The 19,460-nt window shown below is 33.3% G+C and overlaps 3 protein-coding genes across 4 annotated transcripts; 2 read left to right on the top strand and 1 right to left on the bottom strand.

Moving 5' to 3' along the window:
- Positions 1–1,475: 1,475 nt before the first annotated feature.
- On the bottom strand, positions 1,476–3,838 carry LOC117103885 (ras-related protein Rab-39B-like). Its single transcript, XM_033244512.1, has 2 exons — positions 3,439–3,838; positions 1,476–2,966 (listed from the first exon to the last, which is right to left on the bottom strand). Exons 1-2 carry the CDS (start codon positions 3,690–3,692, stop codon positions 2,534–2,536), a joined length of 687 nt encoding a protein of 228 aa, XP_033100403.1. The 5' UTR covers positions 3,693–3,838; the 3' UTR covers positions 1,476–2,533.
- A 346-nt stretch (positions 3,839–4,184) lies between these two features.
- Positions 4,185–9,538, top strand: LOC117103884 (solute carrier family 35 member F1-like). Of its 2 annotated transcripts, XM_033244510.1 has the most exons (7): positions 4,185–4,367; positions 4,599–4,657; positions 5,702–6,005; positions 6,885–7,044; positions 7,530–7,689; positions 8,326–8,533; positions 9,172–9,538. In XM_033244510.1, exons 2-7 carry the CDS (start codon positions 4,599–4,601, stop codon positions 9,400–9,402), a joined length of 1,122 nt encoding a protein of 373 aa, XP_033100401.1. In that variant the 5' UTR covers positions 4,185–4,367; the 3' UTR covers positions 9,403–9,538. The 2 variants fall into 2 exon arrangements, with proteins under 2 accessions (XP_033100401.1, XP_033100400.1); XM_033244509.1 differs by having other exon boundaries at positions 4,185–4,657.
- A 3,901-nt stretch (positions 9,539–13,439) lies between these two features.
- LOC117103899 (dynein light chain Tctex-type 1) lies at positions 13,440–17,397 on the top strand. Its single transcript, XM_033244526.1, has 3 exons — positions 13,440–13,597; positions 14,325–14,490; positions 15,129–17,397. The coding sequence occupies exons 1-3, from the start codon at positions 13,571–13,573 to the stop codon at positions 15,275–15,277; spliced, it is 342 nt and encodes a 113-aa protein (XP_033100417.1). The 5' UTR covers positions 13,440–13,570; the 3' UTR covers positions 15,278–17,397.
- Positions 17,398–19,460: the final 2,063 nt, after the last annotated feature.

Below are 19,460 nucleotides of genomic sequence, written 5' to 3' on the forward strand. Positions count from 1 at the left end.
AAAAGTTAACTCCACACCAAATGAAATGTTTAAAACTGGAAGTTTAGCACAAAGCAATGAGGTAAGATTTTTATCATGATTTTAACATAATATAAATAAATGTTCTTTAAATACTTAAATTAAAGCAAAATCATAGTTTTTTTTTTCTTACAAAAATCAAATGAATTATATATTTATGATAGAAGCAAACAGCAGAATTCAAGCGATTCATTTATTTTAATTTATAACATGCAGTAATAATAAACTAAAAATCTAAGGCCAGGTAAAAAAAATATATAGTTCCTCCTTGTTTCTCAAAATCAATAATGCTGTTAACACAAAATCTAATCTACAGTACATTTACCAAGGTAGATATAGCATAACTGCTACCATGGTATCTGTATATCCTGTGCAGTGGCATATCTACGAGTCTTGAAATGGGGGGGGGGGTCCCTTGATGAGGCTTGATGATTAAATGAGAGGGAACTAGGTGGGAAAAAAAGGTGTAGGTGTAAGAATTGAGTGCTTTCTTTGCTTCAGATATTTTCATTGGGGGAAAAGGGGTGCAACCTTTTTTGGGGGTAGGGAGAGGCATGCACTCCTAGTGACCCCTAGATATGCAACTGACAGTATGCAATTGCACTGCAAAAAACTATTTCAACTTAAGCGACAAAAAAAAAAAAAATTTTTTTTACATGGCCTAAAAACATACATAACTCAATAACTAAAAATTATAAATTTAAAAAAGCATATAATATTTATAAGAAATTTACATGAATATACATATTTAATAATGGTGTGTAAAGTTCATAGAACATAAACTAAAATTTCAATTGAAAATGTACTGTCTACTAGTACTAAACAAAATCAAATAAAATCTCAACAATTCAATTAAAATTTTGAATAGGTCATTTAACAAGACGTTAACTTCTACCAGAAGCATGCATGCTTAAATAATAATGTATCACTTACAGTACTTAGAACTTTTAGCAGTAAACAAAGCAATTCAAACAAAATATATTGCCATTAAAGTCTGAAAAGACTCAAGTAGATTCAATAATTTTTAATTATCATACATTTAAAATTTAAGGTAAAACCTAAGTGTCACCACTAGGGAATGACTGTTTATCCTGGACAATTTACATATTGGTGGCACTAGCAGGGGTTAGGTGACTTAAGCCCTATTAATGCTCTGACCAAACCCCTGTCGACTAATCAACCATATTTGGTAATTCAATGAGCAGTCCCCGTACCTCCCAATAGGCTTTCCCTTTTACCTGACGGGGCCCTGCTGAGTCCAGTTCCCCATTGGAAATTGTAAGACCCCCGAGTGTGACAGCTTCGCCTTCCCCCTTTCATATCCTCTAGAGCCCAAACTGATTGTACTACCTACTAGTACTTTTTTTATCTCAGATTCACGTAAATAACATCTAATAATTACTTAAGAATATTAGGCCTAATAATTAATAATAATCTCAAATACTTTATTATATATATTTTTTTTATCCAATTCTCCATTGGCATCAGTTTTTTTTTATTTTTGATTTTCCCCTACTAGCGACTGAAGAATCTAACATACCTTAATTTATACAGACATTAAAATATTTAGTAATAGGATTCTATTTAGTTCAAGAGATAAACGATTGAACATATAGGAGAAATAGCAAAAAAATAAAATAAATAAATTTGTATTGCAAATCTATTTTATACAGTACAGAATGGGGGAAAATAAAAAGAGAGTTGTGAAGATCAGTCCACAGGGCATGCAACAAGGTATACAGTTTATTGCTACATGACAAGTCAAAACATGGTATTACTGTACCAAGAGGAATCATACCAAGAGGAATCATTCAATTTTGTTTACACCATTCTTAAACACTTACCACCTTTTCTTATTATTAAAACTAATGGCAGCCAACCCTCCAGTATCTTTAAAATGAATAACTTCGCATTCTCGCCACAATGCAAGCCTAAATAAATAGCTTAAATTAAATATTCCAAAGCCAATTCATTCAAATACTTTTTAAGATACTGATATAAAATTACACCCCATAATTAAATGTTTACATCAAATATGCATGGGTTTTTTTGCCACATACACAATGTGTTATGTATAATATTTAATTTTAGGAGGGAAAAATTACATAATTTTTAAAGGTATACTAATCACTATCAATGATTTAAATGTTAAATATCAATTAATGCATAATTATTAATTAAAAAATATGTTTAATCCATTCATTATTTTGGAGTTGTCATCAGAAACAATAAGTCACTTGATCATTTAATTTATTATCTAGAAAATCTGCAGTACTGCAGGCTCTTACCAAATATGGTCATTTTAAATTTATACAATTGTGCTCACTCAAATGAATCGATTTTCCAACCTTGTACAGTAATTATGAGCAGAATTTAGTACTTCCTGGGGAATGTCACCCATTGGGTCACAGGTCAAGCAGTTGTGCCTTCTAGTGTTCAGAACATCCATCACAATTTCATAAATACAGACAATTTACATGCAAACCAGTAAAACTGAAATATTCAAATTTCTTCCTCATCCACAACATATTCTTTGCCTTTGTGTTGGTTCCTCTAGCCGAAGAGTTTCTCGTGGTGTTGAGAATCCACCTTTGATGCCATCCCATCCCTCGTGCATCTTTACTTCTCCTTCCTGAAGTTTGACGTAAATTTCCTTGGCCATTACTGAGAATGCGGCCTCTACATTGATGCATGCTTTTGCGGATGTTTCTATGTACTTCATTCCGTATGCTTTGGCAAACTTCTCGCCCTCTTCTACTGCAACTTGTCGTAAATCTTTCAAATCACTTTTATGGCCAATTACCATGTACACCACACTTCGTGGATAAACTACATTTTCTTGGGCTTCCAGGAACCATTCTTGTAGATGCTCAAAACTTTTGCGATTAGAAATGTCAAACACTAGCAATACCCCAACAGAGTTTCGATAATAAGATGTTGTTATAGATCTGAAAAAAAGTATGTAAAATTTGTATTTTAGTCATTATATTAATATTAAAATTTTTAACATCTATTATTATTAACTTGCTTCACAAATAGGAAAACCCACATCATAAAAACAATCAAAATACAGTAATTTAAATTAGAGGTAACATTTACTGATAAAATACCTGCACTAAAACATATAAAATTTAATAAAAATCAAACTGAATAAAAAAAGCAACCATTTGAATCTGATGCAGTATTCAAAAGGACCAGGACCCATTAGCACAATTTTATTAAAAGACATTATACGTTCGTATTCTCATTAGGAAGTCTGTTAAACACTTAATTGATCACTTCCTTTAGGCACAGATAACCTCCTTCCTAAACGGCTATCCTCCAATGGCGCTTCCCCAGCTAGGAAGGTTAGGAGGAGGTGGTAGCCTAAGGCTAGAAAACTCGTCGGGTTCATTTAAAACAAAATTAATAAAGTCTCACCTAAACCGTTCTTGACCAGCTGTATCCCATAACTGAAGTTTAACCCTTCTTCCAGGTGCAACTTCTATAAGTCTTGCATAAAAGTCGACACCAACTGTAGGGTCGGATGTCTCGAAAAATTTACCATCACAAAATCGTCTCAACAAACACGATTTCCCTACTGTCGAATCTCCAACCAATATCATCCGAAATTGGTATTCCCATATAACTTCTGGCGGCAAACCTGCCAGTTGATCGCCTCCCATATCGTTCATTCTAGGCACTTATTCTAAACCTAATAAATTAACTTACAATAAATGCAATTAATACACAAATTAATAAACGACTTGATTGAAGGTGTTTTCCTTCGTTTTTTACTCACAAGTTATAAACATGAACTTTGACCCACAGGAAGGGTTTTAAATTGTAATTTATGAAGTGAGACCTTAGACCGCATGATTTTTAGCAGACTGTTTTCTATTTTCGCTTATGTTTTAGATTTATTACAATATACTGTACAATTATAATTTTTAATTTTATTTAACTTAATTAAATTGTGGTTTGATATATCTAAGGACACAAACAACACAGTATTTTTGTTACATCTTTAATTCTATTATGGACCGTTGTTTATTCTTTACATTGTGAAGCGACTACGAAAGAAAATATTTACGCACCCGGTGATTGGTTTAAATTCCTCTCATTTTAGCAGTTTGTCCAATGGCCATCATTGTATTAAAGTGGCTCATTCTATTTCAGTACGTATCTCACAATATTACGTCACCACATTGTACATGTGCGCTGCTTGCTAGCTAGGCCTAGCTTGATGTAGGCTTGAAAATATGTCTGATTTAATGAATCTAAGAAAATTATTAATGACATCTTAAAGTGAAGTTTTTTAATTTTCAGAAGTTATTGAAGATAATTGGATAATTCATTCAAGAAATACAGTGAGTCCACGGAACGTAACTTACTTACGTTTAGCAGCACAATAAGTCAGCAACACGTTCTCAGCCAGTCAGAGCAGCACCGTGCCTGTTGTGTGTGGCTCACACGCACTCGGTCGCTGGTATTTGTCCTGTCTTGACATATAAGGACGACACTGGACAAAATAGTAGCAGAGTTATAGTTGTTTATTGTTAATTTTTGTGGTGTACATATTTATTTTATTATATTTCAAGATGGGTTGCCATTCGTGTGTTGAAGTTGCAAAGGCAAAATTACAAGTTGTATTTACCAGGTAGGCAAATAATGAATTCAATTACATTACAGTAAGTAATTTGCATACGTTATTTTGATTGGTAGAGCCACAGAAAGGCATAATTTACATATACATGTTAGGATAATACAGTAGTTAATACTTCTTGTCTTAATTTACATTTTAATTTTAGATTCAAGAAAGTTTAGTTTAATAGTAAGCCATACTATAAAGTATTTTAATTCCGTGGATGATACCTCAAAAACCGCACAGCTCAAATTTGTTGTATTTACAGTAAAACCACCTCATTTAAGGGAACATAGAAAAAATTATTAATATTAGATTTATAACTCTTTTTAAAAAAAAAAAAAGAAGTGGAGGGTGGGCAGTTTTTTTTTTTTGTTTTTTTTTTTTTTTATTGAACAATAAGAATATTGCTTTTTTTTTATAGATGAGGTGGGAATGTTTTATTTGACAAGAATATTGTAAATATTGTATAAAAACTAGTTTATTATTTTATTATTTTTTTAAAGAAAATTTATTTCCAGCTCAGCAGTTTTTTTATGCTGTTGAAATAAATTATGTGGTAAAAATTATTGTTTTCATTCCCGCATCAATATTTCCCAAATTTTTTACGCAGGCAGGAGTGTGATAATCTAACAATTATTTCTATATGCCCTAACTTTTACGGCCCTAAAAAAAACCATTGGACTCGCACGGTAAAATAGATGTCATATGAATGGAAAACCCAATTATAAACATTTATAAACCTCGAAAGACATTAAGGCTATCAGAATATTTTGACGTTGACGGTGCATTTCACTAAATGCCAGTAATGGGGGCGCCCTTCAACTGCCAATGCAGATTTTTAAGGTCTACAGTAGGGGTTGAAAAGTCTGAAATCGGCTCTTAATTTTGAAAATTAGACGGGTTTTTAGACCTAATTATTGCGCGGAGGATATATACTCCATGCAGGCCTTACTTTACAGTCTGGGTAGTAAGTAAAATTGTTGGAACTATTATACATCCTTTTTTAAATCAAGATTCATTATCAATATTTAGTATGTTTGTTTTTATGTTTTCTAGAGATTTTCTGAAATTGCTGGTTGGAGGTCAGATATTATCTCTACTTATTTGCGGGACTGCCATCACAAGTCAGCTTCTGAATTCTGAGCACGGAATAAATGCACCAACTGCTCAGAGTTTTCTCAACTACGTGTTGCTTACTGCGGTGTACTGCACCCAGCTTTGCTATCGACAAGGAGATAACAATTTCTATAACATATGTCGTCAGCGTTGGTGGAAGTATTTGCTGGTTGCCTTAGTCGATGTGGAAGCTAACTATTTTGTAGTGAAGGCATATCAATATACTACCTTGACCAGTGTACAGGTATAAGACCACACGTTATAAATTTAGTTATAAAGGGGGCCCAAGTCTCCCGACCAAGTATAAATTTCCCGGAACACATCTTCCGCAAATTCATGATATCTGCATGTTTCTACATTCTCCCAGGAGTTACCTTACAATGGGTGTCACCATTTGCTGCAAAACAAAATTAGATTTGTTGACAAAGTTCATTTATTAATGCTTTCATTGATGATACAATAAAATCCATGAACAATACCAAGTCTAGGCCTTGGAATTATAAAATATGACGATCTGAAGGCTAAAATGGAATTTAGACGGTGGAACAGGGGGGTCGTCTTATATGCACAACATAAAAAAATCGTCCAAAAGCCTTCTGAAACTTACGGTATGCGCGAGAATATACGGCACTTTAACTTTATTTCCATCCATGTTAAGAGACTAATATTTCAATTATTGTAAATGCCAAGAAAAGTATTTATTTTCAATGTTTTTTTCTCAATCTTACAGTATTTCATTTGAAAGCTAAGTTTCTTTAATGCAATATAAGACTTCCCCCACCCCTCCTGCCTAAAATATGAATTTGGGTGTGTTTTTAAATTACTTTATTTTTTCCATTTTTAAGCCATTTAGTATAGATAAAGTAAAATATAGGTAAAGTCTAAATAAATAACTTGTTTCTGACTATAATACTTGTAAGTGGTTGTCACTATTTGACCATATATACATGTGCAAAGCAAATTTACTATTTTGTACATTGCCAATAGCTTGAATAAAGAAAGCCTTTCTCATTCATCACATTTACAAATTGGTTGAGGTAATAATAAGATAATCTAATATGTTAATGAGGTCTGACCAGTGTGAAATATTTATGTTAATATTTATTTAATATTTTTTATTTAGCTGTTGGATTGCATTACAATACCAGTTGTTCTTCTCTTGTCGTTCGTCATTTTAAAGACCAAGTTTTTCGGCAACCACGTTGTTGGTGTGGTTGTATGTTTGATTGGCGTGCCCTTAATGATTTGGGCTGACCTTCGGACTGGAAGGTCGCACAGTGGTGGTACAGTATTATATAAATTTATTTGTGACCCTCTATCAATTCCACTATCTTGTTTATTTTGACTAAACAGTAGCAAGCTATGTTTACCAATAATTATATGGCCTACCAAATAGTAGAATATATATAGTAGTGAAGTTTCATGTAGTTAAAAAGTCTTCAGTCAAAATAAAACTCAAATACAATTGATTAGTCATGCTACGCTTACTGGCTATTTCCATATCAATATGTCACCTCACCAAATCTTGGACACTTGCTAAGAGCTGCATATAAACTTTGATGATATTTGGTAACTAATTAAATTTAAATAAATGTTCTTGAATCTGTATTGCTACAAATATTGTGATATTATTTTGTGATGCATATGATATGATATATCCTAGGTTTAGTGGTTCTCTGTACTAATGAAGTAAGTCTTTAAACTTATACAGTATTATAAATATTTTCATGGCCATCACAATAAGATTTTAAAAATTCTCCTGTTGTAGGTGCCAGTGATAAGTTGCTAGGTGATATGTTGTGCATTGTGGGTGCTTCTTTGTATGGTGTATCAAACATAGCAGAGGAGTATGCGGTGCGTTTCTACACGCGGACAGAGTTCCTAGGACTCGTTGGCTTATTTGGCAGCTTCATATGCGGTATCCAACTGTAAGTTGTATCTTGCAGCTTAGTTTTCAATCTCAGGGTATCAGTAAACCTTTCTGGAGTGTCAATCAAACTTAACAACCGACCAATCAGAACAGAGCTGGGAAACGCACGTATCCAACAAACATATTAACACAAACGCATATGTTTTTACACTGTTGTTTTGTGGGACCATGGCAGCCATATCCAGGAGGCGTGGCTTAGCGAAAAGGTCCACTACCACGAGGTTTTAAACATTAGCAACTCTACTAATTTATTAATGATGATGATGATGATGATGATGAATCAATTCCTGTCATAGTAACAAGCTAGTAACAAGTATACAAATTTGCTCTTCCATCATCTACTCTTTACTGTAGATGGATGAAGTTATTAATGTAATGATATACTGTTGTTTATACCCTACATAATTGACTTTAAGCTATGGAGAATATTTCACCATATGTATTTATTTTCTGAAATTAAAGATGAAATGAAATTAATTATTAATATTTGAATGATGTGTTATGATAATGATATCAATGATAATATATTATTGATAATACTATTCATTATTAGTAATTATTCTTGCCCCTACACTCAAAATGAAAAATTCAGGCTTAATAGCATAAATGATTTTACTTCTTTTTTATTTTTCAGGATCATATTTGAACGTGAAGAGCTGATTAAATATGAGTGGAGTTGGCAAGCCATTCTACTACTGCTGGGATTTGCAATATGCCTGTTCAGTTTATACTCCTTAATGCCTACTATAATACGCCTGAGCAGTGCAATGGCCGTCAACCTCTCAATTCTCACAGCAGACATCTACAGTCTTCTTATTGGACTTTTTGTTTTTCATTACACTGTAAGTGATTAATAATCTTAAAATATACATTGTATTTGTATCATATCATAAATCGAATATCTTTAAATTTGATTAAAAATTATAATAATAATAATAATGATGATTTATATAGCGCCTTTCCAAAATGATCAAGACAATGACTAAACTACCTAATATCTAAAAGTCTTACAAAAATAGAATCTTAAATGTTACAATAGGTAATAGATAATTGAAATTAAACCATTAAAAAATACAATGATTTACAAAACTTAATTAATACAGTGTTATTTTATAATTATTATTATTATTATTATGTACAATTTGATAAACAAGACTATAAACAAAGATTATAATTATATTATTCACATTTATAAAAAATATAAAAATACACTAAAATCAAATTGAAATTGACAAACCAAGATCATGATGATTTTTATGCTCAAATTTCCCAACAAGTTTTAGGAAAGATTGTCTATACCTAAAAAACATGGGATTTTTACCAAAAAAAATGAACATCTTAGCACTCTTGTTTCTGAAGCTTTAGACCACTAATAATGCTTGGATGTCTGCAGCTCAAATGTTTTGCAGGTTAGCAGGAAGCATAAATCTTAATATCCATATTCTATTAAATATAATTTTCTTTCTTTTTTTCCCCACAGTTCTCATTCTTGTACTTCTTGTCCTTCGTTACGATTGTCTTGGGAATTGTTCTGTACAGTTTAAAGAAAACCGGGGTTGTAAGTTCAAATGATCGTTATCGGGAGTTTCAAAACGATGACGCACAAGCTAACGACCCTGAGGTAAACATTGAAGATGATGACGTGGACAAAATTCATGAGACTGCTAGAAGATGTCTCAATGGAGATCATGACAATGAACCAGAAGCTTAAATATTGAACATCAAGTGCTCTGCAAGTCCAGACTGTCCATTCAGACTCTAAACTTTAAAAGGATTTTGTGTAGATCTTTACATAAGCACTGAGATAACATATAGAAAAAAACCCTCCCAAAATTAGAAAGATATGAGAAAGTGAAAAAAGGCAGCACAAAGACTATGAACTCAATGGAAAATTAAAAAATGATGAAAAAAAACCAAAAACTGAACAAATTTTAGAGTCCTCGTTGCAGCTACAAATGCAAGACCAGGATGGAAACATCTTATTTATTTCTTCATTATATCATTGAAGAAGTAATGCAATAGTTATAATGTGTCTATTAATTTAATCTAATTTTTGTGTTTTCTTTTGCTTGTATAGTTAATGCTAATTTTTATTAAGTATCCTGGCATACCTAGTAGACGACAATGATTAACTGATTAGGTACAATGAAATTAGTGACATATCTACAGGATTAGAAAGTGAAGGGGCAGTGGCGGCTCTAAGATGTCCGACAAGGGGGGGCTAAGTATTTGTGGGTGTAACTAACTAAAGGCCAAGCCGGTGGGTATGGGAAGGGGGGTGTCCCCTCCTCCAAAAACAAGATTTAAAAAAAAAAATTGAGATTTCTAGATGGCAGGAAATGGCTGGGATGGGAAAACTAGGCCTATTTTTTATTTTGATCCGACTGCCCGACGAGATTTGGCCGATGGGGGGGGCTTGACCAGACCGATGGGGGGCCTTAAGCCCCCTGCCCCCTCGCTGGTGGTGCCGCCCCTGGTACCTTAGATATGCCATTGAACAAAATAGAAGTATTTATAATGACAAAGGGTTTTCATGAGCATGTTCACTATCATGGAAGGAATAAAATGCTATGACATTTTAAAGAGGGCTACATATTTAATTATTTCATGTACACTATAAGTAAAAGTTACATGAATTCCAGAAAGAATACTGTACTAATGAAGTATAGTAAAAAATAATGTAGACATTGAAAAATGTAGAGTATAGGAGTACACTGTATGTACACTGTATGTTATTTACGTGAGTTAAGCCGGGCACTTACTGCATTGTACAACCATCGCATGACGAATTCAACTTCGCTCCCTTTGAGCGCTAGGTGACGCCATCTGCTGATTATCGGTGGCAGTCTGGATCATCGTAAAAATTATCCGTTGTGCACCCGTCGTCGCATTGCATTCTTCATAGAATCGCGTCGGGCACAGTTAGTAATCGGCTTTGGAACATTGAAAGTCATAAACACTAAGCAAGTTTATATGACAGGTATCTAACTTGCCTATATATGGGCATAATGATGCCACATCACATTCATATATGGACATATCTCAAGTACTTTTCAGCTATAATTTTATACCATGTACATTTATTATTATTACATTATTTTACAGACTTAACTTGGACGGTACTCATAGAGTATTGTTTTTAGTACAGGTTTTTACTTATTTTAATTTAATTTGGTTATGAATAAACATAATTGCAGTTATAAAGGTATAGGTGGTTATGGCATTACCTTTTAATAGAGCCATGGAGTCTTGTTTATATATCTTGGAATTTCATTTATGTGCCCTGCCTTGAATTATTTTATGAGCCAAAGTTAACATTCTATGAATTATAGCTTACCAAATATTTTTACAAGGGAATTATCACTGCTTTTGTCCATGAAAATTTGCAAATAAAAAAAATCACCTAAACTATTGTTAAAAAAAAAAAATTTAAAAAAAAACCAAGCTTGTATATAATAATAATAATATTTGTTTTCTGAAATTCATGTACAGTGTATGTGACTGGATATCTTGAAAAGAAGCCATGGCATTACCTTTTAATAGAGCCATGGAGTCTTGTTTATATATCTTGGAATTTCATTTATGTGCCCTGCCTTGAATTATTTTATGAGCCAAAGTTAACATTCTATGAATTATAGCTTACCAAATATTTTTACAAGGGAATTATCACTGCTTTTGTCCATGAAAATTTGCAAATAAAAAAAAACCAGAGCAATTGTGTATAAATAATATCTCTGTTGTTTTGACCAGTATATTTTTAGGGAGGTCAGAGTGAGGTGTATCCAGTCCCTTCAGATGAAATGAAAAGTCTGTTAAATTTTCAGAAATTGGAAATATCTAAACTTGGAAGCACACAACATTATTAGATTTGTGTCTGATTCACCAATGTTTGATCAAAGTTAACTGATGATGTAGATGAGAGGAGCTTGGTACAGTAGGCTAAATTGTTGGCAGCCACCATGTGTGAGCTAGTCGTAGATCCTTCCATACCTTTAATCCCCGGTTCAAGCCATCGCTGCTCACAACGTGTTTCAGCAGCTCAGCTAAAAGACAAGTTTACAGCTTTATCGTACCATCTTTTGCAATAAATGTTTATGCAATTCTCTATGCTGTATGAATCATACATGTGTTAAAGAACACAATCTGCTCCTGGAAACAGCAGGGCATTGTTTCCCGTAGCACTCCCATTTCAGAAGCACCAGAACGACCGGCACTCTAAATTTCCTCAGAATTTTGTTGTTTATCAAATGTATTTCACCGAAAATATCCAATCCTAGCAATTCATGATTTCTTTGATCAAACACCGTTGAGTTTGATAAACATAATTTTAATGATGTATACGAGGCTTAAAGTGAATGCTGATGAAGAGATCGTTCTCTCTGGGCTGGCTGTATAAATTTTGATGGTTATAGACAGAAGAAACATTTAATTCAGACATTTCAATTGGCTAGCATTATTCATTATTTTCCTAAATTTTATTTTAATAGTTAAAGTGAATGTTTTATCATTTATTTTTAAATGGTTTTGCTTGTTAGCATGATTTATTTCTTTGTAGCAAATTTCAATAGATTTTACAGTAGTGGCAATTGTGGTAGATCCCACTTTAATTTTAATTCAGGAATGTTTATTTTAACCGTTTAATATTATCATTACTTATTTTTAGCCTATATGATACATGCGGGCATTGATCAGTCAGTTTTTGAGTCTTATTGTAAGTAAAGAGGGGGGGGGGGGTGCTTCTTTTCTGTGAATGCTGTGAAATTTTGTGAATTTGTACTGTAAAACAATAAATAAGGCCAATGTAACATCAATCACTAGTATCATGGAGTGTATTTAACTGGCATTAAATCACCTAAACTATTGTTAAAAAAAAAAAATTTAAAAAAAAACCAAGCTTGTATATAATAATAATAATATTTGTTTTCTGAAATTCATGTACAGTGTATGTGACTGGATATCTTGAAAAGAAGCCATGCTAATTTACCAAACTAAAAAGAGGGCTTCAATTCGAGATGGGCTTCATCTCGAGATTAAGCCCAGTGGGCTTCAAATCGAGGTTTTACGGTATTTCCAGAATTAAACTAAAAATTTTGGTGGTTTCATCACGCATGTGGTATATTTGTGTTATTAGAAAAACTTGTTGGAAGTCTTTAGAGACGACACATACCTCAAGCAATAAATAAAAGAAAAAACAGCTCTGAAATCGAGACTTTACATAAGAGATTAACATAGGCTAGGCTTTATAAAGACATTATAAAGCTTTGAAAAACCGTGCACACTCCAAAATCTATTTATTAATACTAAGTCGCTATTTTAATCTCCCAATCTCTAGGAATGACACCGCTGCCCAGCTGAGATTATAGTATAATATAAGGCATACCATGGCCATCAGGACAATATTATCAATCAAAAATGATCAGACTATTAAATTATTATTACAAACTTTATTAAATAACTAATATAGAAATTAGCCTTCTGATAATTATTTCGATGTTGTTTATTCACATCATTCAACATACAGGCTCAAAATGGTCAGGTAACCAAGGAGGTGGTATAATAACTAAATGAACATAGTAAAAAGTAAGCAAACAAAATATGTAAAGCCTTTTGTTCATCCGTTCATAACTAAAAACTAAATTATAAGTATAATGAAAGAAAGAACCACTGTGTTGCTTATATTATTAACACCGATTCAGGGCGCAAGTAAGAACGCCAACCAATGATGGTCGATGATGCGTCTGACATTACCCACAATACTTTTTTGTGGGTAGAAACGATTGAGAGATAGTTGGAAAAACATATCGCCCATCGAGAGAAGTGACCGACAACAGTTCATATTTTTATTAATATTTAACTAAAAGTTGCATTGAAATTTTGAAATGGATGATTTTCAGTCCCCAGAGGAGGTAGGCTAATTTTGAATTTAGTTGTCTGTAGTTATTTCATTCTAAAATTCAAAATAAAGCTAGGCCGAGTGAGTTGTCGGCTGTGTTGTGTGTGCGGTGTGGTATCCAAGTAAGGTCGGTGAGGGCTGGTCTACCCTAGCTAGGCCTAGGTAGACCCTATTTAGGCCTGTGCTATACAGTGAATCTGGGCCTAGGCCGCTCGTACGCGAGTCAACACCTAACCTATTGATAGGGTGTGATCATCTACCTAGCCTGGCCTCTCTCTAAACTTAAGTAGATAATATTCTGAAATAAAAAATCCCTTTTTGGTAAAAAAGTGTTACAACTTAGTGTTACTGAGTAGGCTAGTATGTTTTGTAATATGCCTTATTTTTGTATGTTGAACACAGTTTTATTCATTTTAAATATATTTTATTTTTGTTTTGATGCAATAAAAAAAGTGTGCAGTATGATGACCCTGTAGTAAGAGAGAAAAAACTTCCACATTTCCAAAAATAAACAGTTTCAAGACAGTAATGTAATGTTCTATTTTATTTATTAAGCAATTATTAGGTTTCAAGTTCACTATAGGAACTAGAAGCTAGAAGGAACCATTATTTAAAAAAAAAATTCCTGATGAAGCCCGCGGGGATGAAGGCAATTGTTATAATAGTATTATTCAATCATATTTGAAATTGCACCTTATTATATACAGTAATTATTAATAATTCCTAATTTTGTTCAACAGACAGCTTTTGTTGTAGATGAAGTAAGTAACATCATCAAGGAAGCCATAGAGGGCACAATTGGTGGTAATGCCTACCAACATAACAAGATTAATCAGTGGACATCTAATGTTGTAGAACAGTGCCTCAACCAATTAACAAAGTTAGGAAAGCCTTTCAAATATATAGGTAAGTTGATCTTTCATATGCTTTCGTTACTACTACTTAACTTACATTGAATGCTACATATTTAAACTGTCTGACTGCATAAAGCACATATTACAAAGCAATTACAACAAAAACATTACAATTATACTATTTTCATAGTTATAATATTTATTATATTATCTTATTACCATTTATAAAAGATACCATATTCATCGTTTACTGCTATTTCCTTCATGGTTCATAAAATACTGTAGGTAGATTTATTTTGTGCCTAACATAATGTAAGGAACTCTATACACTTCAAAAAATTATTGGTAAACTTGAAATCTTAAATAGGAATCAAACCAAACTAATGGGGGAAAGACTGAAACAAACCAAAAATGCCTAATTTTTAGGGCTTACTCAAATAAAGAAACAAGATACAATGACTGAGGCAGTGGCCCTCAACGTGATTTAGAAGCCAGAAAAGCCATGTTTCCTTCTTCCCTTTCATATTGTAGTCATTTTACTACAGTAAATCCAAAATTGAATCTTGAGCAAAGAAAAATAAATATCAAATTAATGGTCAATTTGAATGTATCATGCAATATTTTCTTATTTCAAAATGTGCTTTTGCATTTATTATCATCATATATCATCATATGATTTTTATGTTCCAGTTTCAGCTGTTATTATGCAAAAAAATGGTGCTGGCCTTCACACAGCAAGTTCTTGTTTCTGGGATAACACAACAGACGGAAGCTGTACTGTAAGATGGGAGAATAAAACAATGTACTGTATTGTTAGCATATTTGGATTAGCGATATAAAAGATCACAACATGAAAATGCTGTATATAGTATTTGGGTTCAAAATTGAAGGCATACCTAATTGTTTCAATAAAAAGAATTCAGCGTTCATAATATTATGGCATTATTCTTCCCATTTCAAAAGTAGTTGTAATAATTGTTAATGATATGCATGACATTTGTTAATGATATGCATGGGGTTGAAGTTACAACTTACATTTTTTGTTTTTCATTCAAGCTGTAAAAAATAGTGTACAAATTTAAACAAAAAAAATGTATTATATAAAGTTTAATTCTGTGTTAATAATAATATGAAATTTATTATTAAGGCAAACTGCTACATGAAGTACCAAACTCAAATAGCTAAGAAAGATTAAGTCGTCTTTACTCTCTAGTATGTTATTATACAGTATTGTGTGTGTGTGTGTGTTTTTAAATAACGTATTTGGCTACGAAATGGTTGAACACATTTTGTAATTGTTGTATCTCCATTCCGATTCCATTCCAAGACCCTCCGATTTCTGTTAGGTTTCTCTACCAACTTTCTTTTCGATGTTTTCCTGTGGGTCTGTTTCCTTTAACCCCCTAAAATTGTACACAATACAATTAAAAGGGTCACTTTCAAAAAGACCTAAAGACCCCTCCCACACAGCCTAGGGAGGATGATAAAAATAGTGGTTAGTCCCTAAGGTATTTTATAATAGGCAATAGATATTCTGTTGCCTAAATCTAATATAAACCTGAAATTTTTTTTTATGGATTGCTGATGCTGAATTTGTACATTTTGATAAAAATTATTAGCTATCGACTATAAAATATGATAAAATATCTTCGCCAATTGACGGACATTAATTTTTCAAACAGCTGTTATCTATAATTTAATGACTGTTTGCCATTTGACTCACAACATTAGAATTTGAGGACACATTAAACAAAAAAAATGTACTGAAGCATAGAAAATCAACACGACCCAGGTGGTTTACAAGCTACAGTATGTAGTTGTAATAATTATGTTTATTTCCTGTGTATATTTCTCTTATTTCTTGTTGACATTGTTCTGGATTATTTATGTAATGAGTCACTTGATTATACATAACAGTTTTGTTAATTATGAAAATTTACTTGTATTATTTTTTATCATGGAGTTTATGTAACTCGCAGCATTGGTTGATTTTGTTCTATCAAGCGATGTTGGCGTGTGGAAGCGGTTTTGCGCAGCAGGAACGGTCGGGGTTTCAATCCCTCGCTGTGCATTTCGCTGGTGTCCTTGAGCAAGACACTTCATCTGCATTGCTTCTCTCCACCCAGGAGTATAAATGGGTACTTTGTGGGGTTGCCTGCTCCTGCGCTGACTACCAGCAGCAACACTTAGCATGTGGACCCAATGACCAGGGAAAAGAACTGCACTTTATAACCGCAAGGAAAAGGCGCAATATAAATGCCCAGACCAGTACCAGTGTGTGGTGGTTAGGATATGTTAATATTGGCAAATTCTTTGCGAGTCTTATAATTTAATGTTTTAAACAAACGATTTTTGTGTGATCAACATGTAATCCATTAGTATTAAGGAGATTTTGCAACCTTATAATAACGATAATGAATTCATCATGTTCATTATTGTCATTCGTGCTTAAAACATTTTTAACAGTACATATATATATATACGAGATTGATTGATTGATTTAAAAGTCATAGATTCCCTACGTTGTGACAAATATGCTACTGTGTGGGATGAATTGACTAAAAAAATGATGACGTAGTAACCTTATTCGTTGTCGTTTTCATAAGCTTGCGAAACCTCCCTATATAGATAAATGTGAAACTAATTTGAATGTTGACCATAATCTCTTCACATTGCACCTTAGTTAAAGTAGGGCTTATTGTGAGACCATTTAAAAAAAAGTTGATACAGTACAGCCTAATTATATTTTGAGTGAAATGTATTCTCCACATTTGCATTAGCCCTGGCATTAGCACCCTCTAATAGCTTGTATGCTCCCTTGGTTTTTTCACAAATGTTTTACCTAAGTTGTATGTAGTAATAACAACTGTATTAAACTAGGTATAGAGGTATTGTTCATCATTATTATAAGCATGTAGTGTAGTAAATTGTGTGTACATTAAACTTTGATGTAGTATAATTCCTGCTGCTCAGACATTTTCTGTACAGTAATCGCCGTCGGATGTTTTATGCATTTTTGTTTAACAAGACACCTATCAAGCATTTGTAAACAATAATCTCAAACAATGTTTAAATATATTGGGATATCACGAAATGTGTAAAAAATAACATATTTTTTCAGTACAATGTCATTGACATTCTTAAACGTCATAAATCTTTCAAAACTTGACATTGAGTATTTCGTATTCATGTTAGTTAATGATTTTTGTTGTTGAAAGCGAAATTGCTAGAGACCCAAAGGTGAAGATACAGTTTGAGTTTTGACTGGGGCTGGTGAGGAATTTGGGAGCGGAGCTATGAATACATAAGGGCAAAGCCAAGGAGTCAGTGAGGGCTAGGCACCCCCTCCCCCTTCCAAAAAGACAAACAGGGTAGCATGATGGCTTACTCCAAAACTTGCTAAATTTCGGTTTAAATTACCAGCACCAGCATCTATGATCAAGCATTGCTAAACAAAAGCCTCCAACGCCCCCCCCCCCCTTTCTTCAGGGCTATGCACGTTGCATGGACCTTCCCATTTTTTCTTTTGATCCGCCCTGCAGGGTGTCAAATCTGAGTTATTTTGCCTAACACTGTTTCAAGTTTTTGTAATAAGCCAAAACACACAATTTTGCCGTTTCAAAAACCATCATTCATATTACAGTATTCCACCTTTCCATCAAACGTTTATAATTAATTACAGTAGTGGACCATTACAGCACGTCATTTTTCCCCTCTCTAAATAGAACTATAGAACTGTGAATTATTTAGGGATGATGTGTACGTAGTTCGCTTGCTTGTTTGTTTTTTTTGGGGGGGGGGGGAAATTTGGGGAAGGACAAGACATTGCTTTGTCAGATCATCAGGAGGCTAATATTTTTCTCCTGATGACAATTGAAGCAGCGCAATTGAACGTATACATTCACAAAAGTTCTTTTTAGACTAGCCACGTCTTGGTATCGCAAGCATGTGTCGCCAAGAAATGCTCATAAATGAAATGAATTCAAAATTTATACCTCCGTGAATGACCATTACACTTTAAATACAACAACACTGTTAAAATGAATCTCCATGCAACTTTGACCCGCTTGTGGTGACACGTTTAAAAAGCACGTAAGAGTGTTTATATGCAGCTTATGTGCTTAGCATTAATTTTGTTCAGGTATTTTATATCAAGGCAATTCTGTTGAATTACCTTGCTTATATCATTGCGTCAAAAAAATTACATAATTGATATTATTGATAAAAATTATTAAATTCAAATAATTATTATTGGGTGAAGCATTAATTTTAGGCCCTACTTGACTTAAGATGGGGTCCTGTGTTAAATTCCTGGCACAGAAGAACTTTTTCTCACGATTACAAACAACTCCACTCCTAATCCCAAACGATCTAGGCCTACATGCTGTTGTATGCCGACGAAATTTTAAAAAGTAAAAAAAGTGAATTATAGAATCAATGACGACGCGTGCTAGAGAGAAATAGGAGTATGTGGATGTTGGTGTAGTAATAATTTTTGCATTCCTCGACTAACTTTACTGGATTATTTTGTTACAATCTTAAACACATATTAGGCCTAGTAAAAACGTGATCAATATTGCCATAACAGGGGCGGATTTAGAGGGGGGCTAAACAGGCTTTAGCCCCCCTCTTGAATAATCTCGAAGGCCGTTGTGTAGCGGTCTCGTTTGTATAATACACTAAACTTTTCGTGACACGCGGGTTTGTTCTTGTCTAGTCTTTCCTTGATTGCTTGCGGTCAGAGGTATTTGAATGTTTGTAAATAAACTAACAATAAACTACAATTTTCTTGTCGAGCGAGTCGTTCTTGTCTAGTCTTGTCTTGATTGCTTGTGTTCAGTTCGTACGTTTGTATGATACACTAAACATTTCGTGTCGAGAGAGTTGTTCCAGTTTAGTTTTTTCTTGATTGCTTGCCGTCGGATACTACTACTACATTTAAAACATATTTTAAGGGGAATTCTTTTGTCGTCTGAGGTTCTCATTTACATTGTCAAATTTTACCTTTAGGAACAGTATTTT

This window comes from Anneissia japonica, unplaced genomic scaffold, assembly GCF_011630105.1.
Source record: "Anneissia japonica isolate Jap-2015-1 unplaced genomic scaffold, ASM1163010v1 scaffold1810_len1271414_cov176, whole genome shotgun sequence".
Classification (NCBI taxonomy): Eukaryota; Metazoa; Echinodermata; class Crinoidea; order Comatulida; family Comatulidae; genus Anneissia; species Anneissia japonica.